The 25,469-nt window shown below is 59.0% G+C and overlaps 1 protein-coding gene across 4 annotated transcripts in view; it reads left to right on the top strand.

Moving 5' to 3' along the window:
* ADAP1 (ArfGAP with dual PH domains 1) overlaps positions 1-25,469 on the top strand; it is a 56,845-nt gene that overhangs the window by 13,638 nt on the left and 17,738 nt on the right. For all 4 annotated transcript variants that reach the window (XM_054497008.2, XM_054497007.2, XM_054497011.2 and 1 more), the window contains exons 2-4: positions 5,339-5,469; positions 14,383-14,474; positions 20,921-21,003. In XM_054497008.2, the coding sequence (XP_054352983.1) occupies positions 5,339-5,469; positions 14,383-14,474; positions 20,921-21,003 (306 nt within the window). The remainder of the gene's footprint in view (positions 1-5,338; positions 5,470-14,382; positions 14,475-20,920; positions 21,004-25,469) is intronic.

Here is a 25,469-nt window from a genome sequence, read left to right as displayed (position 1 = left end):
TAGATCCTCTATATCAAATTGGGGAAATTACCCTCTATTCTTAGTTTTCTGAGAGTTTTATCAGGATGTTGCATTTTGCCAACATTTTTTGCATCTGTTGAATCCTCTATGTCAAATTGGGGAAATTCCCCTCTATTCTTAGTTTTCTGAGTTTTATCAGGATGTTGCATTTTGCCAACATTTTTTTGCATCTGTTGAATCCTCTATGTCAAATTGGGGAAATTCCCCTCTATTCTTAGTTTTCTAAGAGTTTTATCAGGATGTTGCATTTTGCCCACATTTTTTGCATCTATTGAAACAATTGTTTTTTCTTTTTTAATCTGTAAATATGGTGAACGACGTTGATTGATGGTCACATGTTAAACCAACCTTGCATTACTGGTAAAAACCCCTGTTGATCATGGTGTATTACTCTTTTTATATATTGTTGGATATACATCTTTTTATGGACCTACGTTTTTATTTCCCTTGGGTAAATTCCTAGGAGTAGAGTGGCTGTGTCATATGGGAGATATATCTTTATGTAAGAAACTGCCAAGCTGTTTTCAGAGTGGGTTGGACTAATTTGTACTTCTGCCAGCAGTGGATGAGAGTTCCGCTTGCTCTGTATCCTCATCAACACTTGGTAGTATCCATCTTTTAAATTTTAGTCATCCTAGTAAAACTCCACAAAAGCTTTTTTAAAATGGTACAAACTTCCTGCCCTTCCAGTGACAACCTTGTGTTGCTGCTGTCTCCAACACACTTGATTTAACTGGCTCTCGTCTTTTGATTCTTATGTAAAAGGTCTTCATGTCTCCATATTGTGTGTGTGTGTGTGTGTGTGTGTGTGTGTGTGTGTGTATGAGAGACAGGGTCTGTGACACCCAGGCTGGAGTGCAGTGGTGCCATCTCGGCTCACTGCAACCTCCACCTCCTGGGCTCAAGTGTTCTTCCTGCCTCAATCTCCCAAAATGCTGGGATGACAGGTGTGAGCACCCACACCTGGCTGGTGTCTCTGTTTCTTCACATTTAACTCCCTGAGCCCTCCCCAGCAGGCTGTTCATACTGTTTGTGGGTATGTACGCACGTATGTATATCCTCACACACGAATACCAAGGAGGATGTGACAGGTTTGCATCAGACAACCTCTAACTTTACACCAGAGGGACCTTGTGCCAGTTGCAAGGGGTCAGGACAGGTTGTAACCACTCCTTAGCCTCACTTATATCTGGTTTGTCAAAGATAGGCTATATTAGTAATGGCTGTAAGCTATCAGTCCTACTTACAAGCCCTTCTTGGGCTCACTCATCTGTGCCACACCCATTTTTCCCTCTAAGCAGACATTGGCAAATTTTTTCTTTCTTTTTTTTTTTTTTTTTTTTTGAGACAAAGTCTCACTCTGTTGCCCAGGCTGGAGTGCAGTGGCAGGATCTCGGCTCACTGCAATCTCCATGTCCCGGATTCAAGTGATTCTCCTGCCTCAGCCTCCCAAGTAGCTGGGATTACAGGCACCTGCCACCACGCCGGGCTAATTTTTGTATTTTTAGTAGAGACGGGGTTTCACTATGTTAGCCAGGCTGGTCTCACACTCCTGACCTCAGGTGATCCACCCGCCTTGGCCTCCCAAAGTGCTGGGATTACAGGTGTGAGCCACCACACCCAGCCAGCAAACTTTTTCTTAAAAAGACAGATAGTAGGCCGGGCGTGGTGGCTCGCACCTGTAATCCCAGCACTTTGGGAGGCTGAGGCAGGCGGATCACCTAAGGTCGGGAGTTCGAGACCAGCCCGGCCAACATGGTGAAACCGCATCTCTACTAAAAATACAAAATTAGCCGGGCATGGTGGCGCACACCTGTAATCCCAGCTACTCCGGAGGCTGAAGCAGGAGAATCACTTGAACCTGGGAGGCGGAGGTTGCAGTGAGCTGAGATCACACCATTGCACTCTAGCCTGGACAACAAGAGCGAAACTCCGTCTCAAAAAACAACAAAAAAGACAGTAAATATTTTAGGGCCGTAAAGTCTCCATCACAGCTAGTCAACGACCGCTCACAAAAGCAGCTGTAGATAATTCATAAACGGGCATGGCTGAGTTCCAGTAACACCTTATTTACAACAACAGGCAGCTGGTCCACGCCCATAGAGTCCAGCTCCCGCTGCGGGCTCTGTGAACAGGCCTCCTTCCAGCTCAGCTCCCGCTGCGGGTTCTGTGAACCGGCCTCCTTTAGGCCAGGAGAGGGACAGCGTGTCCCGGAGCGCCCGAGTGAGGATGGAGGTGGGCACAGGCACTCTGGACCCTGGGCTGGGCGGGAGCTGTTGGTGGCCGTTGCTCAGCCTCCCTCAGGACTTCTAGATGGGCAGATAAAGGCCATGACACAGGAAGCCTGGGTCCGTGGTCCACACTGTCAGAGCAGAACCAACAGCATTGCCATGCGGTGAGAAGGGGGGCCCCCACTGCACCCCGAGCGGCGATGTTCCCAGCTGGGCTCATGTTGCCCGCTACCCCTGTAAGCGGCTCGTGCTGTCCCATCCCACAGATGAGGAGGCCGAGGCCTGGAGACTGGCGTGCCTGCCGGGCGCCCCGTGCACAGCCACGTACCGAGCATTTGCGGCATCTTTCACGAAGGCTTCAGGAGAAGACGGAGCCCGGGGGGAGGAGTCAGGTCTCTCTCTTCTGGGACTTCAGTGTGGTTCTTCCCCACCTGTACTCCAGGGTCGTGTGTAACTAAATACTTTGCAGGCCAGACACGGCATCACACATCTGTAATCCCAACACTTTGGGAGGCCAAGACAGGAGGATCGCTTGAGCCCAGGAGTTCAAGCCCAGCCTGGGCAACATAGAGAGACTTCATCTCTACCAAAAATTTTAAAAATTAGCTGGGTATGCTGGTGCATGCCTGCGGTCCCAGCTACTTGGGAGGCTGAGGCAGGAAGATCGCTTGAGCCCAGGCGTTGGAGGCTGCAGTGAGCTGTGATTGCACCACTGCACTCCACCTTGGGCAACAGGGGAAGACCCTGTCTCAAACAAAACAAAACAAAAAAAACCCCGCAAAACCAAACAACGGCTGATCCTGTAACTGCATTCTTTCTCCCAAAAGCCGCCCTACTCAGCACAGGGAAAACTCCTGGTACCCACGACAGGGTCACTTGGCAAATGTTTGCCGACTGACTGAGGGGTGAGGAGAAAGCCTGTGGTCTCTCTTGAAGACGGGCCTCTGCTGAAGTAGGGCTGTTGGTGGCTCCTTCATTCACAACTCCCGTGGAGACCTGCTCTGGACTGAGCTCTGTGCCAGATCCGGGGATGCTGGGTCTGGGGTCCTCAAGAAGCCCACGTTAATGGGGAGACAGACTTCATTAATCAGGGAGCCTAACAGCTGTGACAGACAACCCCCAAACCCCAGAGGCCAAGTGTGACCCCCAAATCCCAGATGTGCAGCTTGACCCCCAAATCCAAGGCCTGGCGTGACCCCCAAATCCCAGATGCACAGCGTGACCCCCAAATCCGAGGCCCGGCGTGACCCCCAAATCCCAGATGCGCAGCGTGACCCCCAAATCCCAGAGGCCGGGCGTGACCCCCAAACCCCAGAGGCCTGGCGTGGCCCCCAAATCCCAGAGGCTGGGCATGACCCCCAAACCCCAGAGGCCTGGCGTGGCCCCCAAATCCCAGAGGCCAGACGTGACCCCCAAATCCGAGGCCTGGTGTAACCCCCAAATCCCAGAGGCCAGGCGTGACCCCCAAATCTGAGGCCTGGTATGACCCCCAAATCCGAGGCCTGGCGTGACCCCCAAATCCCAGAGGCCCGGCGTGACCCCCAAATCCGAGGCCCGGCGTGCTGGTTCTCATGCACCATCCCCGGCCGGGGCTCGCTTGGGTGCCTCTCCTCCTGGCAGTGACTCGGAGCCCAGGCCCAGCCCCACTGGGCCTCCACCGCCTGGCATGGGAGTCCCCCACCAGCCAGGGGTGGGCCCCAATCAGCGTGGGGAGGGGGGCTATCCTCAGCCAGGCCTGAAGGGCGGGGTCCTCTCCACTCATGATTCCCCAAACAGACTTGGGTCCACAGCCGCACCTGCTTGTCGGGAAGTGCCTCGATTTCCACCAGCCTCACCCAGGAGAGCCTCCACTTAAAAATAAAAGCATTTCAGAGATGACTCATCTCCCCCAGAGAGACTGTTCTCTCTAGGGCGCCTTTCAGCCATTCCACTCCCTTGACTTACTGTGAAGGGTCGGTCGGAGCCAGAAGAAAACACGAAAGTCACACAGCAGCCCTCTTAGCCATCGCCCCAGGGTGGGGCTGGACGCCCCCTGCAACTCACTTTGCCGTTTCAGAATGAGACGTTTCACGCGTGCAGCAGCAGCAGGACTGCGCTGTGGCACCCACACCTTGCGCAGTGGCTCACACCTGTCATCCCAGCACTTTGGGAGGCCGAGCGGGTGGATTACTTGAGGTCAAGAGTTCGAGGCCAGCCTGGCCAACATGATGAAACCCCATCTCCACTAAAAATACAAAAGTTAGCCGGGCGTGGTGGTGCTGAGGCAGGAGAATCGCTTGAACCCGGGAGGCAGAGGTTGCAGCGAGCCGAGATCGTGCCATCATACTCCAGCCTGTGCAACAGACTCTGACTCAAAAAAAAAAAAAAAAAAAAAAGATTCTGCTCCCTCAGCCTCCCAAAGCGCTGGGATTACAGGCATGAGCCTCTGTGCCCAGCTTTGTTGGACCTTTTAAGGCAAACCAGACATCGAGACGTGGAATCCCTAGACAGGCTGCTTGCAGGGTGAAGCCACAGCGCCGTTGTCACACCTGCAAAGTTAGTGCCGGCCGGGCGCTGTCACCTCTCGCAGGGTGCGTCGTCATCCACGGCTACGGTCCGTCCTTCGGGGGCGCGCACCGCGTTGGGTGTGAGGCATCCCCTGCCCTCAGATCCTATCTGAATTTTCCAATCTTGGCCCCGTCACCCAGGAGGATTCGGGCCCACAGACGTCTCCCAGGGCAGCGGACACCAGGAAAGCACGTGGACCCATCCTCACGAGTGCCGGGTGCCCTCCAGCCCGGGGCATGGGCTCCTGTGGGACCGGCCTCTGCTGGAGGTTCCCGGCACGCGCGGCGCAGAGCAGGTGCAGATCGGCTTCCTCAGATGCCGCGGGGTGTCTGGGGAGAGCTCTGTCTGCACCGGGCAGAGGGCGGGGGGAGCTGGGGTTAGGTGCCTGCGGGGCGCACGGAGCCAGGTGTACCCGGGGGTCTCCTCTGAAGCCCCCCACTGCACGGCCGGGGGCTCCTGACCCTGACCCGAGGCTCCGTCCACCCTCCCTCCGGGGTCCCTGGGCTGAGCCTCCGTGAACGTCCGGCTTTCCCTTCCAGATCCCGACTGGGCCTCCTACACTCTGGGAGTCTTCATCTGCCTGAGCTGCTCGGGAATCCACCGGAACATCCCCCAGGTCAGCAAGGTGAAGTCCGTCCGCCTGGACGCCTGGGACGAGGCCCAAGTGGAGGTACGGCGTGGGGGGCGGGGGGCCCCGCGCAGTCCCCGGGTGGCCTCAGCCCCGGCCTCTGTGGCCCCTGGAGCCCTGGGCTGCTCTGAGGGGCCTGGCTGGACCCGAGGCTGCGGAGGCCGGGGCGGCATCGGGACCCCGCGCCCTCTCCAGCGGCTCCTCCTGTGGGGCTGCTCCACCCACCCCGTGCCGGGTCCGACCTCTCTGTGAGCAGCTCCAGGTGTGTGTGATGGACCAGGGAGTGAGGGCGCGTCGCCGATTCCCGTGCCCTGGGAGCCCCGGAGTGCTCCTCTCAAATCTCCACACCTGGAGCACTGCGCTCAGAGTAAAAGAGACCCTGTCTCTAAGGAAACAGAATGCAGCGTCCCAGAGCGCGCGGCACAGCCCAGAGTCAGGGTCGCATTTACCCGGCAGTCCCGGTGCACCCCGGCCCGCTGCCGTGTAGGGCTCCATTACCTGTCCCCTGGGCGGCCTCTGAGGTGACACAGCCACTGCCCACCTCTCACCCATGCGTCTGATGAAGCTTCACGGAGCACTTGGCACGGCCAGGCAGGGACGCCGGCCACAGATGCCTCGTGGGGCCCTAGAGACGCCCCTATGGGGAAGGAGAGGGGTGTGAGCCAACCAGGAAGGGCACCATAGGGAGACCCCGAGGGAGGTGGAGAAGGAACAAGGCCCCGGCTGGGGGCTGCAGGTCGGATGGAGCGTGGGGCCTGAAGACCCGGTGGGAGGGTCACCCCAGCCCCACTTGTGGGACTCTGGGTCTCGAAGCCACTGATCTGCCTGACTGCTGGTGAGTGGGACCGAGGGGCCGCATGAAGGTGAGAACGGGGGTCTGGGGGCTGCTGTGGAGATGGGGAGGGTCGTAGAGGCTGGTGGCCTCCTGTGCATGTCTCCCCAGTCTCCAGCACCACTGACCCTGGGCCCCCACTCTCCAACACCACTGACCCTGGCACCCCCTCTCCAGGACCACTGACCCCAGCCCCCAGCTCTCCAGCACCACTGACCCTGGTCCTCGGCTCTGCACCACCACTGACCCCAGCCCCCCGCTCTCCAGCACCACTGACCCCCCACCCCTGGTTGCGAGTAGCTCGTTTGCTTCTAACAGGCAGCCTTGGGGCTTGTTAGAAATCACAGCTGGGATCCCAGTGCCTCGGCTGGGCGTGGGGGTGGCGCCTGTAATCCCAGCCACTCAGGAGGCTGAGACATGAGGATCATTTGAGCCCAGGAATTCTCTTTTCTTGAGACGGAGTCTGGCTTTGTCACCCAGGCTGGAGTGCAGTGGCATGATCTCGGCTCACTGCAAGCTCTGCCTCCGGGGCTCAAGCGATTCTCCTGCCTCAGCCTCCCGAGTGGCTGGGATTGCAGGTGCACGCCACCACGCCCGGCTAATGTTTGTATTTTTAGTAGAGAAGGGTTTCACCATGTTGGCCAGGCTGGTCTTGAACTCCTGACTGCAGGTGATCCACCCACCTCAGCCTCCCGAAGTGCTGGGATGACAGGTGTGAGCCACCGCGCCTGGCTAAGCCAAGTAATTCGAGGCTGCAGTGAGTTGTGATTGCACCTCTGCGCTCCAGCCTGGGAGACAGAAAAAGACCCAAGGACAGCAGAGTCCCTGGCCCACCCAGGGCGACCCCACATCAGCTTCTGCACTTAACGCCGTGATCCCCCACACCCTGAGTCGAGGGCGTCCCTGCGAATCCTCTCAAGACCCCGGCCCACCTTGGGCTCACCGCCTTCGACCCACCTTCACTGACCCGGGCGGGGGACACTGGGATGTGACATCCGTCCCTTCGCCAGGCCGTGGGCTTGTCTGAGCCTCTGTCTCCTTCCCTAAAAAATGGGTAGGGTGGCCCCTGGACCGTCCGCCTCCCCGGACAACAGGGGACCAATGTCAGAAAGATGATGGGACGGGTGTCCTGTTTCCAAGTCGCTCTGCCATCACTCCTGGAGGAAACAGCCCTGAGTCCCTGGAGGGCCTCCGGGGGCACAGACTCCTCGGCTCGGGGAGAAGACGTGGCTATTGTCCCCATAATTCCAGAGGTGGGGCGTTCACTGTTGTTGGAAAAACCCTAAATGTAATCAGCGGGAGAGGACAGGGGCCACCTTGGTGCCGTCCTGATCTGCCTGTGGTGATGGCCGGAGAGGAAGGCTGGGGAGGGCCCACTGTGGGTATTGCCAAGAAACCCCTGATTCCTGCCGCAGAGGTCCTGTGCGATGGGGCCTTTGGGAGAGCACTGAGCTGGGGGCCACGAGGAGATTCCACCTCCATTCTGTTGTCTGCATGTTCACTCGTGCGATGAAAACCAAAGATGAATCTCAGGCAGGCCTGGGGGCTTGTCTCCTGAGAGCACCTGCACCCCGGCCCCCGGGCAGGGCTGGGTCTCAGCCCAGCTTCTTGCTGGGGACTCTGTGGGGCGGGGGCTGCACTGGGCCCCCCGTGGCTCCCTGCACTCAGGCCCCTTGGCCATTCCTGGGCTGGTGATCAGCGGGGACATCCGGGGGCTAAGCCTGCTCCCACCCGTGAGGGAGAAACAGGCCCGAGGTGGCCGTCGCTGAGAACCGGACCGAGGTTGAAGGGCCAGGAACCAAAGATTCTCCTCTTCCTTCCTTTTCTTCACATTTTATGTTTTTTTTTTTCCTCCCAACTTTCTATTCCTTGATAATACCTTTTAAAACAACTGCTTCATTGAGATGCACTTCACAGCCATACGTTTCACCGTGTAAAGTGCACAGTTGAAGGTTTTTTAGTAAATTCACAGAGTTGTGCAACCTTTGCTGCAGCCAACATTAGGACATTTTCATCACCCCAGAAACAAAGTCCGTGCCTTTTGGCTCTTACCCCCGCCCAGCCCAAAGCACCAGCAAATCCACTTTCTCTCTGTGTAGATTTATGGGTTCTGGACTTTTAAAAACAGGATCGTACGGCATGTGAGCTTCGGCGTCCGACTCCTTTTCCGCGGTGCCAGGTCCCCGAGGCCCATCACGCTGCAGCCTGTGTGATAGCTTCGTTCCTTTCAAGGCCGGAGAACGTGCCCTGTGTGGATGGAACACGTTTGCTTTATTCATTCACCCTCTGATGGACACGTGGGTCGTCTCTACCTTATTTAATGTATTTCGACAATTTAGTGACACATTCAGCAGGTTCCAAGCGCAGTCATAGAAGGGAGCTGTCTCCTTCCCTGTCTCCCACCTCTGAGCACTGCCCCCACCCTGGCCAGGCAGCCAGGGGTCTGTGTGGGCCTCACTCCCTCCCTCCCTCCTTCCTTCCCTCCTGCCTTCCTTTCTTCCCTCCCTCCCTCTGTCCCTCCGTCCCTCCCTCCCTACCCTCCTTCCTTCCTTCCTCCCCTCCCTCTCTACCCTCCTTCCTTCCTCTTTTTTTCTTTTTTTTTTTTGAGACACGGTCTCAGTCCGTCGCCCAGGCTGGAATGCAGTGGCACTATCATAGCTCACTACAGCCTTGAACTTTAAGGCTCAAGTGATCCTCCTGCCTCAGCCTCCCAAGGTGTAGCTAGGACCACAGGCATATGCCACCGTGCCTGGCTACTTTCTTTTTTTTTTTTTTTTTAAGAGACAGGGTCTCACTCTGTCACCCAGGCTGGAGTGCAGTGGCGTGATATCAGCTCACTGCAACCTCTATCTCCCACATTCAAGCGATTCTCCTGCTTCAGCCTCCCGAGTAGCTGGGATCACAGGTGCGTGCCACCATGCCCAGCTAATTTTTGTATTTTTAATAGAGACGGGGTTTTGCCATGTTGGCCAGGCTGGCCTTGAACTCTTGGCCGCAGGTGATCCACCCCGCCCCCTTGGCCTCCCAAAGTTCTGGGATTACAGACATGAGCCACTGCGCCAGCCCTGGCTAATTAAAAAAAAAAAAATTTGTAGCGATGGGGTCTTGCTGTGTTGGCCAGGCTGGTCTCAAACTCCTGGGCTCAAATGATCCTCCTGAAATGCTGGGATGACAGGTGTGCGCCGCGGCGCCGGGCCTAGCATGTGCTTCTGAGAGACGTTCTTTGCCTGTTGAGTGCACATGGAGCCCCTCGCCCTCCTGGGGGGAGCCACGGCCTGTTTGCCGTGTCCCCTTGGGCGGGACATGCCAGTCATTTCCAGACTTTTCCTGCCGTTCCCACTGGGCCAGCAAGCAGCCTCAGTGGTGCGTCACTTTGCACATATGGAGGTGTGCTGGTGGCCTAAATTCCTAGAAGTGACACAGCAAGTTCAAAAGTTACGTGGCTCGGTAATTTTGGAGAGATTTTTGCCAAACTCCCCACTGTAACTGCTCACATGCCCCCAGCACGCCGTGGGGGTGTTTGCCGCCTCCTCCCCAGCACACTGGCTGCCCACGGCTTCTCCTTTACTGCCCCGACGAGTGAGAGGTTGTTCTCAGGATCTTTTTTTTTTTTTTTTGAAACAGTCTTGCTCTGTCACCCAGGCCAGAGTGCAGTGATGTGATCTCAGCTCACTGCAGACTCTGCCTCCCAGGTTCACGCCATTCTCCTGCCTCAGCCTCCCAAGTAGCTGGGACTGCAGGCGCCCGCCACCACGCCTGGCTAATTTTTTTTCAGTAGAGACGGGTTTCACCATGTTAGCCAGGATGGTCTCGATCTCCTGACCTCATGATCCACCCGCCTCGGCCTCTGTCGCCCGGGCTGGAGGGCAGTGGCACCATCTCAGCTCACTGCAACCTCCACCTCCCAGGTTCAAGGGATTCTCCTGCCTCAGCCTCCTGAGTAGCTGGGATTACAGATGCCCGCTACCACACCCGGCTAATTTTTTTGTATTTTTACTAGAGACGGGGTTTCACCATGTTGGCCAGGCTGCTCTCAAACTCCTGACCTTGTGATCCGCCCGCCTCGGCCTCCCAAAGTGCTGGGATTACAGGTGTGGGCCACCGCACCCGGCCCTGTGTTTTCTTGGCCGTGAACTCTCTTCACACCTTTGCCTGCCTTTCTGCTGCAATGTTAGCTGCTTTCATCTTCTAGGGGTTGCTGATATGTTAGAGAAATTAATCTGAGATACCAAAAACATTTTTTTCTAGGTTGTCTTTCGAATTTGCTCATGGTGGTTTTTGCCGTGGAAATTTTTACTTCAACATAGTCAAAGTGGTCAGCCTTTTATTTTGTGGTTTTAGGGTCTGTAGCATACATAAATAGGCCTTCTCTGCCTGAGGGTTTTTTTTTTTTTGAGACAGAGTCTTGCTCTGTCACCCAGGCTGAGGGCAGTGGCACAATCACAGCTCACTGCAGTCTCAAGCTCCAGGGTTCAAACAATCCTCTCACCTCAGCCTCCTTAGTAGATGGAACTACAGACGTGCACCACCACGTCTGGCTAATTTTTGTATTTTTTGTAAAGACGGGGTCTCACTATGTTGCCCAGGCAGGTCTTGCACTCCTGGCCTCAAGTGATCCTCTCACCTCAGTCTCCCAAGTGCTGGGATTACAGGTTTGAGCCACCGCACCCAACCCTGAGGGTTATTTTTTAATAACAGCTTTATTGAGGTATAATCCACATACAATTCACTCCTGTAAAGTGTCCAGTGCAGTAGTTTCAGTGAAGCCACAGGGCTGCCCGACCATCACCACTGTCTAATTCCAGGACATTTTAATATCTCAACACAGCCCGTACTCACCACCCCTCCCATCACCACCGCCCCAGCCGTTACTGAATGTAGACAGAGCTGCTTCGTGTCTTTGTGGATTTGCTTGTTCTGAACATTTCAAACAGATGGAATCACGCAATACGTGGTCTTGTTTTTTTTTTTTTTTTGAGACAGGGTCTCACTATGTTGCCCAGGCTGGTCCCGAACTCCTGGGCTCAAGCGATCCTCCCACCTCAGCCTCCCAAAGTGCTGGGATCACAGGCGTGAGCCGCCACGTGTGGCCGATTCGTGGTGTTTTGTGCTGGTTTCCTTCATGGGCACCGTGTGTCCAAGGATCACCTGGGTTGTAGCGTGTGTCAGAATTGTGTTGCTCTTTTTTTTTTTTTTTTTTTGGGATGGAGTCTTGCTCTGTTGCCCAGGCTGGAGTGCTGTGGCACGATCTCAGCTCACTGCAACCTCTGCCTCCCGGGTTCAAGTGATTCTCCTGCCCCAGCCTCCCGAGTAGCTGAGATTACAGGCATGCACCACCACGCCCAGCTAATTTTTGTATTTTCAGTAGAGACGGGGTCTCACCGTGTTGCCCAGGCTGGTCTTGAACTCCTGACCTCGTGATCTGCCCACCTCTGCCTCCCGAAGTGCTGGGATGACAGGCATGAGCCCCCGCGCCCGGCTGGCATTCCTCTTTATGGCCGAGGAACCCTCCATGGTGTGGCTCGATCACATTTAGTTTATCTGTGGTTCCGTTCACGGACCTCGGGCTTGTTCCCGTTCTCAGCTGTCATGAAGAATGTGCTGTGAACACTCGTGTGCACGTCTCTGCGTCTTCGTGTCTCTTACGGTGCAGAGGAATCGCTGGGCTCTATGGTAACTCTGTGTTTACCATTTTGAGGAACTGCCAGACTGTTAGTCACCACAGCCGGAGGTTCCCACCAGCAGCGTGCGGGGGCTCTGATCGCTCCACATTCTCTCCAGCTCGCTCCCCTGTGCCACTTTGACCTTGCCATCCTAGTGGGGAGAGGTGGTAGCTCATTGAGGTTTTGATCTGCTCTCCCCTGACAGCTAACAGTGTTGAGTGCCTTTGCTTGGCCGAGTGGCCATTTGTGCATCTTCTTTGGAGAAATGTCCAACCAAATCCTTCCCCCCACCTTTTTTTTTTTGAGACAGAGTCTCTTGCTCTGTCGCCCAGGCTGGAGTGCAGTGGCGCGATCTCGGCTCACTGCAAGCTCCGCCTCCCAGGTTCATGCCATTCTCCTGCCTCAGCCTCCCAAGTAGCTGGGACTAGAGGTGCCCACCACCACGCCCAGCTAATTTTTTGTATTTTTAGTAGAGATGAGGTGTCACCGTGTTAGCCAGGATGGTCTCGATCTCCTGACCTCATGATCCGCCCGCCTCGGCGTCCCAAAGTGCTGGGATTACAGGCGTGAGCCACCGTGCCTGGCCTCAAATCCTTCCCCATTTTTAGGCCGAGTGGGACAATGGCTCGAGCCCAGGAGTTTGAGACCAGCCCGGGCAACAGAGTGGAACCCCATCTCCATTAAAACAAATTAAAAGTATACATTATGTATGTAAAAGTAATTTTAAAAACCTTACCCATTTTTATTTATTTTTTATTTTTACCTTCCTTTTTTTTTGCAGAGATAGGGTCTTGCTCTTTTTCCCAAGCTGGAATGCAGTGGTGTAACCATAGCTCATAGGCTTGACCTCTTGGGCTCAAGGGATCCTCCCGCCTCGGCCTCCCAAAGTGCTGGGATTACAGGTGTGAGCCGCTGCGTCCAGTGGAGACATGGTCTTGTTCTGCCACCCAGGCTGGAGTTCAGTGGTGCGATCATAGCCCACTGCAACCTCAAACTCCCAGGTTCAGGCCGTCTTCCCACCTCAGCCTCCCTAGTAGCTGGGACTACAGGTGTGCACCATCACACCTGGCTAATTTTTTTTTGTTGTTGAGAGACAGGGTCTCACTATGTTGCCCAGGCTGGTCTTGAACTCCTGGGCTCAAGTGGTCCTCCCACCTCAGCTTCCCAAAGTGCTGGGACTACAGATGTGAGCCCCTGTCCCCCGCCGGCCCTTGTTAATTTTTTCAACTTTAGAACCATTTCTAGGTAAAAAAAATATAATAAATTCTGTTGCTGTTTTTTGGCAATTATTATAAAAAACATGTAGTCTCCCATAAAGAGACATTTTTCTACCTCCCCGTGTCTCGGGTCGAGGCTCTGCGTCCTCAGGAGCACACGCCAGTTTTCCCTTGGAGACTGGGACATTTCCCATCCAGCGACTCAGGTGATTTGTCCTGTTGCTGTTGGTGACAGGATCTCTCCTTGCGTATTTGAGTTTTCTATGGAAAAGCCATTGGTTTTCGAATTTTAAATCGGTGCCAGCCTCTTGTTGCTTGTGATTTCTCCAGCTGCTCTTCTGGGCCCTCCCTGTTTACCGTCGTGTGATCCTCGGAGCAGGGTGATGTTAGGGGACTTCTGTCTGGCTGGGCCTGGCTGCGGCCTCAGGCGAGTGGCATTCAGGAGCTTGAAGGTGCAAACAGCAGCTGCCTCGGGGGCTTAAAGCATAGCCAGCAGAACCTCTCCCATGCCCTCGAGCTGGTGGCAGGGTCATTGCCACCGTCCACCCTCAAGGCCTTTGCACCTGCCAGGAGCACAGTCTGTGTGACAGCCTCCTGGAGCGCCAGCCTCCTGGAACACCAGCCTCCTGGAGCGCTTCCCCTCCTTCACAGCGCCGTTTCCTTCTCCCTCAGCCTGTTTCGTAAACATGTTCTGGGTCCCTGCAGTGGGTCCCTGCAGAGTCCCCTCAAAGACTCTGTCCTAGCCACATCTGGGTCTCTCACTCACCAGCCCATCTCCAGGCCCCCGTGTCTGGTGCCTGTTGGCTCTTTGCTAAATGTGAGCTGGGGAGCTGGGTGAACAAGGAAGCCCTCGCTCTCTGGGGCAGAGATGGGGGTCAGAGGATGCAGCCAGCTGTCTCCCACGGGACACCCGATGTGGGTGGACTCGGGATGCCTGGTGTGGGTGGACTTGGGGGTTGAAACAGTGGGGCAAACCTCAGACCCATCCTCAAGAGGGGCCTGGCCCCTGGGCCCCCTTTGCCGGGACCCCGTCGTTAGGGACACTGGCTCCTTCCCTGTCCCAGGGGAGGGTCGATCACTCAGAAATGGTGTCCCTGGGGCAGGAGGAGGTGGGGCTCCCGTCCTGGTGCTGGTGGAGCCCTCAGAGCCTTGGGTCTGCGGGTCCCTGTGGTGACGGCCTGGCACCTCCTAGGCTGCCCCTGGGACCCCAGGGGCCTCTGACCCGGCCGCTCCTGTCTTACAGTTTATGGCCTCCCACGGGAACGACGCCGCGAGAGCCAGGTTTGAGTCCAAAGTACCCTCCTTCTACTACCGGCCCACGCCCTCCGACTGCCAGTGAGTACAAAGGGGCCTTGTCAGGGCCGTGGCCAACAGTGCTGGGCGGCTCCGAGATGGCCCCGGGAGGACCCGGCAGGGTGGGGAGTTGGGTGCCGCCCACAGGGTCGGGGAGGAGCCAGCCGCAGCTGCGTCCCCCAGACCCTGAGGTGCCGCCTGTATCTGCTGGCCGCCACTGGGCTTTGGTTCTGGGGCGGGGGGCGGGGGGTGGGGGGTGCTGGGGTGGGGCTGGGAAGGTCATTCTGCATCAGTAGCTGCAGCCCACCCGGGTTCGCTGGGGCCTCGGGGGTCTCAGGTGGATCTGAGGGGCCCTCCCGGGTGCTCCCAGTGGTCTGGGAGGGGAATGGGAGGGGCGGCTGTTGTCCGGGGCCTGCCCTGGCTCCTCGGGGCGGGAGCGGACGTGGGTACCGGTGGCTGGTTGGGGAAGCCTGAGACCCAGTCCTCTGGGCGTCCTGGGGTCAGGAGGTTGCGGAGAGAGAATGAGGCCTGCTCAGCATCACATCAGTCGCCTTCATCAACACCCACCCCTCCAAGCCTCAGTCTCCCCATCTGCCCGGACAGTGGGAATGAGAGGTGACAACCACACAGGGCCCGGCCTGACTGTTCGCACCGACCCCGTCGCACCTGTCACAGGGGAAAGACGTGTGGCCCACTGGGTGCCCTCCCGGCCCCCCATGCTTCCTGTCCCAGTTCAATCCCAGCCCCACCGGGCACCGCCCAGCCTCTTGTTTGCTCAGCACCTCCCTCCGTTGACTCACTCCGTGAACCCACTCAGCAGAGGGCCCACCCCGCAGAGACACCCCGAGCACAAGCTGGGTGCAGGGTTTGGGTGTGAGCCAACAGTGCTGCAGGAAAGCGGCGGGCGCCTGGCCTCCCAGCCCCTGAGGGGCCCAGGTGCTGTTGCTGGCTCTGCCCTGACTCGGGGGCTGAGACAGCCTGGGCTCTGCCTGCCCAGGAGCTGCTGGTGGGGACTGCAGTGACCAGGGGGTCTTCCCCAGCATCCGGGGCCCTGTTTGGGGTCTGTGCACCCTGCAGTGAGCTCCACGAAGGGGCAGTGGGATCAGGGGTCCTCACTGGATCAAAAGGCCCCTAGAAGACGGGTGGGGGTTGGGGGATATGGTGGAGGGGAGCCAGAGGGTAGAGGGAGAAGGGAGGAAGGATGGACCTCCTGGCTGCAACCCCACTGACCACCCTCGGCCTTTTTTTTTTTTTTTTTTAAATGTAGAGACGGGGTCTCCCTACATTGCCCAGGCTGGTTGCAAATTCCTGGGCTCAAGCGATCCTCCTGCCTCAGCCTCCTAAAGCACTGGGATTGCAGTGGGAACCGGCCCTCCCGGGGTCTTCAGGGAGCAGGGGCGGGAGGCGTGTTCAGGCCACGAGCGACTCAGTTTCTTTCTTCGGCTGCATGTTGATTTGTTACTGGGGTCACGAGGCCCCCTTCCAGGTGCTTGGCAGGCATTTTCTTGATGAACCTCCCGTGAGCCTGGAGACAGGTCCAGCTGCAATCCCCACATCGCCGCTGAGGAGACTGAGGCTGGCGGCTCAGCCCCATGCACGCACCTCTCCCTTCCCACCCGGGCAGGCCTGGAGCCCTGGCCCCCCATACTCTCATTCTGAGACCCCAGGTGCCAGCTGCTGTCTCCCCCTGAGCCCTCACAGGGGAACCCTGCCCTGGCCCTGCCGCAGGCTCTCAGTATGAATCACGGAGCCCCAGCACAGCTATTTTTGAGACATTATTTTATCACCCCGCCCCCAGCTGCTCTGTGGCCTGGGTCTCTGCCTCCAAGTCCCTCCCACTCCCTGGGTGTTCTGAGTTGGGACCAGGGGCCGACATGGGTGCGGGGGACTGGGGGTGCTCGTGGGCTGCTGCTGTTGGGTACTGGGTGAGGAGACTCCCAGGGCTGACGCCCACCATCTGGGGCGAGGTGTGAATCCCTGCATGAGCTGTGGATGCTGGGGCATGGCGGAGGTGCAGTGTGGACCTGCAGTGTAACCTGGAGGGCGGGGGGTGCAGCGTGGACCTGGAGGGTGTGGGGGGTGCAGCGTGGACCTGGAGGGTGTGGGGGGTGCAGCGTGGACCTGGAGGGTGTGGGGGGTGCAGCGTGGACCTGGAGGGTGTGGGGGGGTGCAGCGTGGACCTGGAGGGTGTGGGGGGGTGCAGCGTGGACCTGGAGGGTGTGGGGGGGTGCAGCGTGGACCTGGAGGGTGTGGGGGGGTGCAGCGTGGACCTGGAGGGTGTGGGGGGGTGCAGCGTGGACCTGGAGGGTGTGGGGGGGTGCAGCGTGGACCTGGAGGGTGTGGGGGGTGCAGCGTGGACCTGGAGGGTGTGGGGGGTGCAGCGTGGACCTGGAGGGTGTGGGGGGTGCAGCGTGGACCCACTGTGTAACCTGGAGGGGGGTTACAGCGTGGACCTGCTCTGTAACCTGGAGGGCAGGGGGGCGGGGCGGGGGCGCTTACAGCGTGAACCCACAGTGTAACCTGGAGAAGGGGGGGTTACAGCGTGGACTTGCTCTGTAACCCGGAGGGCGGGAGGTGCCTACATCCTGCCTTTTGTGGTCCAGCTCTGTGGCTCGGGGGGCCCAAATGCCCAGCCTGGCGAGGCGGGCAGGGGCCTTGTCCACCTTCCTCCCACGTCTGCCCCCACCAAGATTCTCGCAGCCCCAGCAGCCCTGGTGCCCACGGCCTCTGTGCAGCCTGGACAAGCCCGGGTCTGAGTTGAAGGCCTTCAGGGGAAAGCTCTGCTGCACAGATGTCTGGGTGGCGTCTTCGCAGGAGCTAAGAGTGGCGGGCACGGCCCGGAGCAGGTCCTGGAAGGCCCCCCACGCCAGGCCCTGCGGCCTCCCGGCACACACTGGGATCCCTACAGGCAGGACGAGCACCGTGCCCACCTCCAGCTAAGCAGAGGCCCAGGGCCTCAGTTTACCCAGCTATAAGAGGGGAGGCTGAGCCCGCAGGGGAGGGCAGAGGGTCCCGCGTGCCCTCTTTATCTTTAGCACCGGCCTGTGACTCAGAGGCCGGGACCCGTCTCTTCCTGTGTCACCCTCAGAGCTCTCCAGTTTCTATCTTGACATCGGGGAAAGAAAGTCATGCAGCCGCTCTGCTTGGTTTTACTTCTGGGTGGAAACCGGCCCCTCCCTGCTTCCTGTGTGGTGAGGGGTGATCAGGGCGAGTGAGGGAAGCTGCGGGAGGAGCCCTTGGCTGCTGGCAGCACCGGCTGGAGGGCTCCTCTCTGCCCATCCCAGCGAAGCTCTGGAGCCCTCAGCCCCAGCAAGACCCCCGTGGAGCAGGTGTCCGGGCTGGACAGGGCTCTGCATCCGTGTCTGGGGCTCCTGGAACACAGCACCACATGCCCAGCGGTCCAGAGCAACAGAAATCTACTTTCTCCCGGTTCTGGAGGCTGGAGGCTCAAGGCTGCTTCTCCTGAGGCCTCTCCAGGGTGCTTCCTCACATGGTGGGCCCTGTGTACCTGTCTGTGTCCTAATTCCCCTTCCTAAGGACACCGGGCACATTGGATTGGGGGCCACCCTGCTCCTGTGTGGCCTCATCTTAACTAATCTGCAACCATGATATTTCCAAATACAGGCACACTCAGGCCCAGGGGTCAGGGCTCCCAGTAGGATGGGGTCACAGTTCAGGTGGTGGCAGCCTCGGAAACACCCAGGATAGACAATGGGGGCGGGGGTGGCGGGGGTGCTGAGAGGCAGGTGCGTGGGTGGGGGTGTGGGCGGGGGTGTGAACACCACCCGGGCTATTTTCCCGTAATAAAAAGGGAAAAAACCCACCTGGGTGAGCCACTGGTCCACCATGTAGAAGCAAAGCCGCGGGCCCTGGGGGGTCACTTTCCCAAGAGGCAAAGCCTCCAGGAAGGGTGTTGATGGTGTCCTGAACTCCACGTGGTGGAAACTGGCAGAACTCGGGCAGAAGGCACACTCAGGAGTGGACCCTCAGGGATGGACGTGCCAGCTGCGTGAACAGCACCTGCTATGGGGGCCGCAGTGGCCGCTGGGACCCGCCCTGGGGAAAGTGGGGCGGGGTCTCCCATGGCACCCTGGACTGGGGGAGCCCTGTGGGGAGGTGGGTTCTGGGGCTCAGAGCTTCTTCCCCTGAGAGTCCACACCTAGGGGAGGCAGTCGCCCTGAGCACCTGCCCGGCCCCCTGCCCCCAGCTCACATTTTGCTCTGTGTTGAGGGGACCCACCTGACCCTGAGGCCCCGGCCTTGAAGGGGTGGCCATGGGGGTCCTTGAAGCCTGGCTCCCCTGAGCCCTGGAACTTGGGACACTTCCTGAGGCGTGGGCTGAGGTGTGGCTGGAGCTTTTGTGGTGGCTTTCTGTCCCGGCTGCTGGGTGCCCGAAGTCCACGTCCTCGTGACCACGTGGGGTGTCAGTGCAGCCCCTCCAGGGCTGTGGGAGTGGGGAGGGCTCCGGGCAGTACTGGTTTTCAGGCGATGAGGGGCTTCGGGAGGGCCGCTGGGTAGGATGGGGTCCAGCCCCCGACTTCCTGGTGCTCACTCCCGGGCTTCCTCCTGCTGCTGCTGCTTCTGGAAGCTTCTGTGCCAGGCTCTGGGACGCCCTTGTCTGTGGGTGTGAGCCTTGGGGGCCCAGTCTGCACCAGGGCAGGGCTGTCGACCCTGTGGGTGCCCCGCCCTGAGGGCCGTTGGCAGGCGTGGTTGTCAAAGCCGTCCCTGGCACCTGCCTCTTGTCCACAGGCCCCCGGCTTCGACACGTGCGGCCTTGGGTCCTCCCGTGACTCCAAGAAGCCGCTGTGTGACCCTCGGGTCACAGGACGCTGGGTGCTGGGGGCAACTCCTCTGCAGCCACACAGCCGGAGCGGCTCAGGCAGCTGCATGGTGTCCCCCGAAAAGATGTGTTAAAGTCTTAACCTGCCGCCCCGTGAAGGTGAACTCATCTGGAAATAGGGGCCGGACGCGAGGCTCACACCTGTAATCCCAGCCCTGTAGGAGGCCCAGCTGGGAGGATTGGCCCCAGGAGTTCCAGATCAGCCTGGGCAACATAGTGAGCTCCCATCTCTACAAAAAATTAAAAAATTACCCAAGCCGTGGTGGTGTGCACCTCTAGCCCCAGCTACTCGGGAGGCGGAGGCAGGAGGATCCTTGAGTGCAGGTGTTGGAGGCTGCGCTGAGCTGTGGTCGCACCACCGCGCCCCAGCCTGGGAGACACAGTGAGACCACGTCTCTAAAAGAAAGAAAAGTGGGATCTTTGCAGATGTCTTCAGGTTAAGATAAGGTCATGAGGTTGTCCTGGAGCAGGGTGGGCCCAAACCCCACAGGGGAGGGAGACTGGGAGACCCACAGGGGAAGCCAGGTGAGGACAGCAGCCGAGGTGGGGGCACTGGCAGCTTCCAGGGGTGGGAGGGACCCTAGAGCAGATTCTCCCCAGAACACCTGGAGGGACCAGCTCGGCCGACGCCTTGATCTCAGACGTTTGGCCTCCGTGACCCAGACGATACATTTGTGTTTCTTTCGGGGACCGAGTTTTGGGGTGATCTGTTGTAGCAGGTGGGGGACACACACACCTGGGGCCAGGGGCCACAGACCCAGCTGGCACCCATCACCCATCAGATCCTGTAGGGGAGGATTCCCGCCCAGTCTCCGAGGCTGTTCACGTGGGCCCAGCGGGAAGCCACAGGGTTCCTATTTGTTCTTTGCCGCGTAACTCCCTGGGAGTGGAAAAGGCTGGGGCCGCTGCCTGTGCCCCTGGGCCCTGCCGGGCCTGCGTGTGGGTCGTGGTCTCTGCAACGGTATTGGCCTCACTTGAGTGAGTGACAGTGGATGGGGAGGCTGTGGTGGGTGGCTCTGGGCGGGGATGTCTGGGCTCAGCGGGTGCCGTGGGGGGCCCTCATCCCGGGCCTTGCTCTCGGGGACTTCTCCCCATCCTGGGTTTTCTTGGATTCTTGGGTATTTGCCGGTAGTTTCTCTTTGATGCCCTGGACGCCTCCTGACCTCGACGGGTGCCATGACAGCCCTGTCCTGTGTCTCAGAACCACGTGCAAGGCGGTGCCGCGGCCACTTCCCAGATCTGGTCCAACGATGTGGGGAGGGTCGGGGAGGGCCCAGGGGCATCTGACTCGGGGTGGGGGGCCTGGCTCGACTCCTGTACCCCAACCCTGTGGGGCGTCAGCTGAGGCCAAAGGGGGAAGGAGCGGGGAGGCGCCAGCCCGTCCACCGGGAACGCTTGTGCAGAACGTGAGGCCTGATGCTCCGGGGCCGAATGCTCAAGAAACCAATAAATTAATGTCAGAGTGAGAAGCATCCAGTGCAGGAGGCTGACCCTGCAGGTCTTTCGGGATCTTATGCCCAGAGGGGCGGCTCGAGTCTGCCGGGGGCCCCTAGAGCCTCTTGAGATGTCCAGAGTCCGGGCTAGAGAGCGGCGTGTGCTGGGTCGGGGGCCGCCTCGGCCCGGTGACTCAGTCTGTCCTCTCCCCACAGGCTCCTTCGAGAGCAGTGGATCCGGGCCAAGTACGAGCGACAGGAGTTCATCTACCCTGAGAAGCAGGAGCCCTACTCGGCAGGTGAGGCCGCCCGGGTGGGGCGGGGCCTCCTGGCTCTGTCTCCCCGTCCCCCTCCCTCCCCCCGTCCCCCTCCCTCCCCCACCTGACTGTCTGTCTTTCTCTCTCTCTCTTTCCCTCTCTCTCTCTCGCTCTCTCCTGTCTTTATCTTTCTGTGTCTCTGTTTCTCTCCCTCTCATGTCTGTCATCCTCTCTCTGTCTTTCCCTCTGTTTTTGTGTCCTTCTATCTCTGTCTCCATCTCTTTGTCTCCCTCTATCTCTGTCTCTCTCTCCCTCTCGCACGGGCAGTCATTATTAACCTGGGTAACATGCTCCTGGGTTTGAACCTGCGTCCCCGGACCCCCCCGGACCTGTTTTGCCCTCTGACTCTGAGCGGGGTGACTGGGGGCTTGGGGTCCCCACAGCTGTCTACAGTCTAGCCCTGAAGGAGTGGGGTGCATGGGGACCCCGTGGGGCCGTGGCTGGCCCTTCCTCTGCTGGCGGTGGCCACGTGCTTCCATTTGGCCGTGGCCTGCAGGGACCCCTCTCTCGAGCAGTGTGGGCAGGACCCGAGGGCCGGGTGAGGGGCGCGAGGGCGTCCTCTGTGTGGTGACACCGTGCTCTGCAGGTGGGGAGGGTGCGGCCCCGGCCTGCGGCCTCCACCTCCCCTGGGCCTGCCTGGGTGCCATGGGGGCCCTCGGGGCGGCAGAGACATCCAGGCATCGTCTCGGAGCTTCGTGGGCTGGTGGGGCTGTGGAGATGGGCGCTGGGAGGCAGTACCATGGGGGCCTGGGAGGGCAGCCCACCCCAGCCTCGGTCTCCCCACCCCAGCCTCGGTCTCCCCACCCCAGCCTCGGTCTCCCCACCCCAGCCTCGGTCTCCCCACCCCAGCCTCGGTCTCCCCACCCCAGCCTCGGTCTCCCCACCCCAGCCTCGGTCTCCCCACCCCAGCCTCGGTCTCCCCACCCCAGCCTCGGTCTCCCCACCCCAGCCTCGGTCTCCCCACCCCAGCCTCGGTCTCCCCACCCCAGCCTCGGTCTCCCCACCCCAGCCTCGGTCTCCCCACCCCAGCCTCGGTCTCCCCAGTGCTGCTCAGCTGGCCAAGCCTCAGGCTTTGCCTCCCAGCAGCCCCCAACTCCTGCTTCTCCTTGCATCTCATTTAAATCCTGGGGCTTCGAGTTGGAGCTCCCAGCTGGGTGGGCCGGCTTCCTCCTGCTGGCTGCTCTGTGTGAGGTGGGCTCGGGGACTGGGAGCCTTGAGTGGTTTTTTCCCCAGGGCAGCTGGGCTGCACACTGGAGCTTCCTGAGTGCCCCTTCCTCCACCGTGTTGACAGACAGGGAAACTGAGGCAAGCCTAGCCCTAGGGCCTGGTTCTGAACGTCAGCACGGGCGGGGCGGGGTCCAGAGGCTGGACGGGGATGTTTGCTGCTGGGCATGGCCACGTGAGCTCCTCACAGGGAGGAAGCAGCCCCCAGGGCCCGGACCTTCAACCCCAGCACTGCCCCCACTGCCCTTGTGTAAAACAGGCTGCTCTGGAATGGCGGAACACGAGGTCGGGCGCCGTGTCTCACGCCTATAATCCCAGCACTTTGGGAGGCCAAGGCAAGAGGATCACTGTTGGTCAGACAAGCCTGGGCAACATCTAAGATGCCCTCCCTTTAAAAAAAAGAAAAAATTAGCTGGATATGGTAGCATCACCTGTAGTCCCAGCTGCTTGGGAGGCTGAAGCAGGAGCACCCCTCATGTGCAGGAGTTTGAGGCTACGGTGAGCTGTGTTTGCACCACTGCACTCCAGCCCGGGTGACAGAGCAAGACTCTGTCTTTTAAAAAAACAAAACAAAACGGGCCGGGTGCGGTGGCTCACGCCTGTGGTCCCAGCACTTTGGGAGGCCGGCGGATCCCTTGCAGTGAGCAGTTTGAGAACAGCCTGGCCAACATGGTGAAACCCCGTCTCTACTAAAAATACAAAAATTAGCTGTGCGTGGTTGGCACACGCCTGTAGTCCCAGCACTTTATGGAGGTCAAGGCAGGCAGATCGCCTGATCTCAGGAGTTCAAGACCAGCCTGAGCAACGTGGTGAAACCCCATGTTGCTCATTTTTTGGACTCTACCAAAAAATGCAAAATTAGCTGGGCGTGGTTGGCGCAAATCTGTGGTTCCAGCTACTTGGGAGACTGAGGCGGGAGGATCTCTTGAGCCTGGGAGGCAGAGGCTGCAGTGAGCCAAGGTTGCACCACTGCACTCCAGCCTGGACGTCAGAGCGAGAGTGTCTGTAAAAAGAAAAAAGATGAATCGTATTTGTGAATCTCACCCCAAGAATAAAAGAGCACCTCGGGAGGCTGAGGCGGGCGGATGGATCACTTGAGACCAGGAGTTCGAGACCAATCTGGTCATGTGGCAAAACTGTTTCTACTAAAAAATACAAAAATGAGCCGGGCGTGGTGGCAGGTGCCTGTAATCCCAGCTACTCAGCAGGCTGATGCAGGAGAATTGCTTGAACCTGGAAGGCGGAGGTTGCAATGAGCCGAGATTGCACCTCTGCACTCCAGCCTGGGCAACAGAGCAAAACTGTCTCAAAATATGTGAAAGAGAGGCAGCCCTGAAATGGCTGAACACGGTCCTGGCGTTGTAGGTGGGTTCAGTGGAGAAGCCCCTAACCCCCAGTGCTCCAACCCCTCCCGGCCCTCTCTGGTGGAGCTAGCACTGCGCCCCCCTCCCGTGCGCCTCCCTGGGCTCTGTCAGGACCATGGATTTTCTCCCAGGAGCGGCGTGGAGTGAGCAGGGGTGACCGGTGGCAGGCTGCCCCAGGCCTGAGCAAGGCACCTCCCGAGGTCAGGCTGGGGTCTCATGCAGCGGCCCTGTCGGCTCTGCCCTCCTCCAGGGCAGCTCCTGCCACCCCCCAACCCCCAACTGGCACACAGCCGGCCTGTGCCTGTGTTGATTCAATTACTGTCCACCCAGACAGCAATTTCCTCCTCTCTTAAGAATCTCTGTGTGTGTGAGGGAGAGAGCAAGGAACGGTCAGGGGATGAACACTCAGGCACCTGGGCCTGCTCAGCACTCAGCACACCCCTCGCTCCACTGCTGCCTGAAACCCCCAAAGAATCACCCTAGAACCCCTCTGTTTCCCTCGGCAGAAACATCTTAGCAATTTGTAGCAAGGTGGCACGTGACCTCATTTCAGAGGCAGGCATGGGCTGGGCTGGCATGACCACAGGACTGAGTTTTGTGTCTGTTCTTGTATCAGAACCCTCTGGTTGTAAAGGATGGAAAATCCAACTTAACTGGGTGTGAGCAAAACTGGAAATGGATTGGCTGGAATAACAGGGCACAGCTTGATCTAGGGGTTTAGTCGGTGTTGTTGGGACCTGGTTTCAGCACCTCCACCTCCTAGTTCTGCGTCTCTGGGTTGGCACCAACTCTCTTGGTGGCCACCTTCGGCGAGTTTGGGTTTTACATCCCTGTTCTCCCGGGCTGCCGGGAAAGGTCAGGTGTGGCTCACAGAAGTGTTGGAAAAAGTCCCTGTCTCATCAGCTCTGACCGGTCGGGCCCGGGATGTGACTAGGGAGACGTGGCACCCTAGGTGGCGTGCCTGCCTCTGGCCCCTGGAGTGGCCCTTCTGGGGAAGATCGGGTCTGGGTTCCAGAAGTGGGAGTGCGTGCAAGTGGCAGACAGCGTCTCGTGGGCTGTGGGTGCGGGTTCTGGGCTCTGCAGGCGGGTGGCAGACAGCGTCTCGTGGGCAGTGGGTGCGGGTTCTGGGCTCTGCAGGCGGGTGGCAGACAGCGTCTCGTGGGCAGCGGGCACGGGTTCTGCAGGCGGGTGGCAGACAGCGTTTCGTAGGCAGTGGGTGTGGGTTCTCTGGGCTCTGCAGGCGGGTGGCAGACAGCGTCTTGTGGGCAGTGGGCGCGGGTTCTGCAGGCAGGTGGCAGACAGCGTCTTGTAGAAAGTGGGCAGGGGTTCTGGGTTCTGCAGGCGGGTGGCAGACAGCGACTCATGGGCAGTGGGTGTGGGTTCTGGGCTCTGCAGGCGGGTGGCAGCGTCTCGTGGGCAGTGGGCGCGGGTTCTGCAGGCAGGTGGCAGACAGCGTCTTGTAGAAAGTGGGCACGGGTTCTGGGTTCTGCAGGCGGGTGGCAGTGTCTCGTGGGCAGTGGGCGCGGGTTCTGCAGGGGTATTTGGGTGTCATTGGGCTAAGGGCCAGGAGGTGGTGGCAGGCCTGGTGACCCAGGACGCCTTCCGCCCCAGGCTCGAGGCTGCCCCACTGGAATCCCATTCCTGCCTTTGCTGTTGTCTGAGATATTCCCTTGAGAGCATTTGAGATGAGCTAAAGTCTCCTGTGTGACCCTCGGGCAGGGGTCGGAGGGAGGGAGAGGCCTCCCAGCAGGGTAGAGTCGGCGCAGAGGTTTTCCGGCACACGCTGGCTCGCAGGGTCGGAGCCCGAGGCCTTGGCCTTCCTGCTGGCCTCTGAAGCCCACGCTGAGTGAATGGCCGCTT

The sequence above is a fragment of the Pongo pygmaeus genome, chromosome 6, assembly GCF_028885625.2.
Source record: "Pongo pygmaeus isolate AG05252 chromosome 6, NHGRI_mPonPyg2-v2.0_pri, whole genome shotgun sequence".
NCBI classification, from domain to species: Eukaryota; Metazoa; Chordata; class Mammalia; order Primates; family Hominidae; genus Pongo; species Pongo pygmaeus.
The sequence above is the reverse complement of the archived record's forward strand: the minus strand, read 5'-3'. Positions and strand labels throughout refer to the sequence as shown.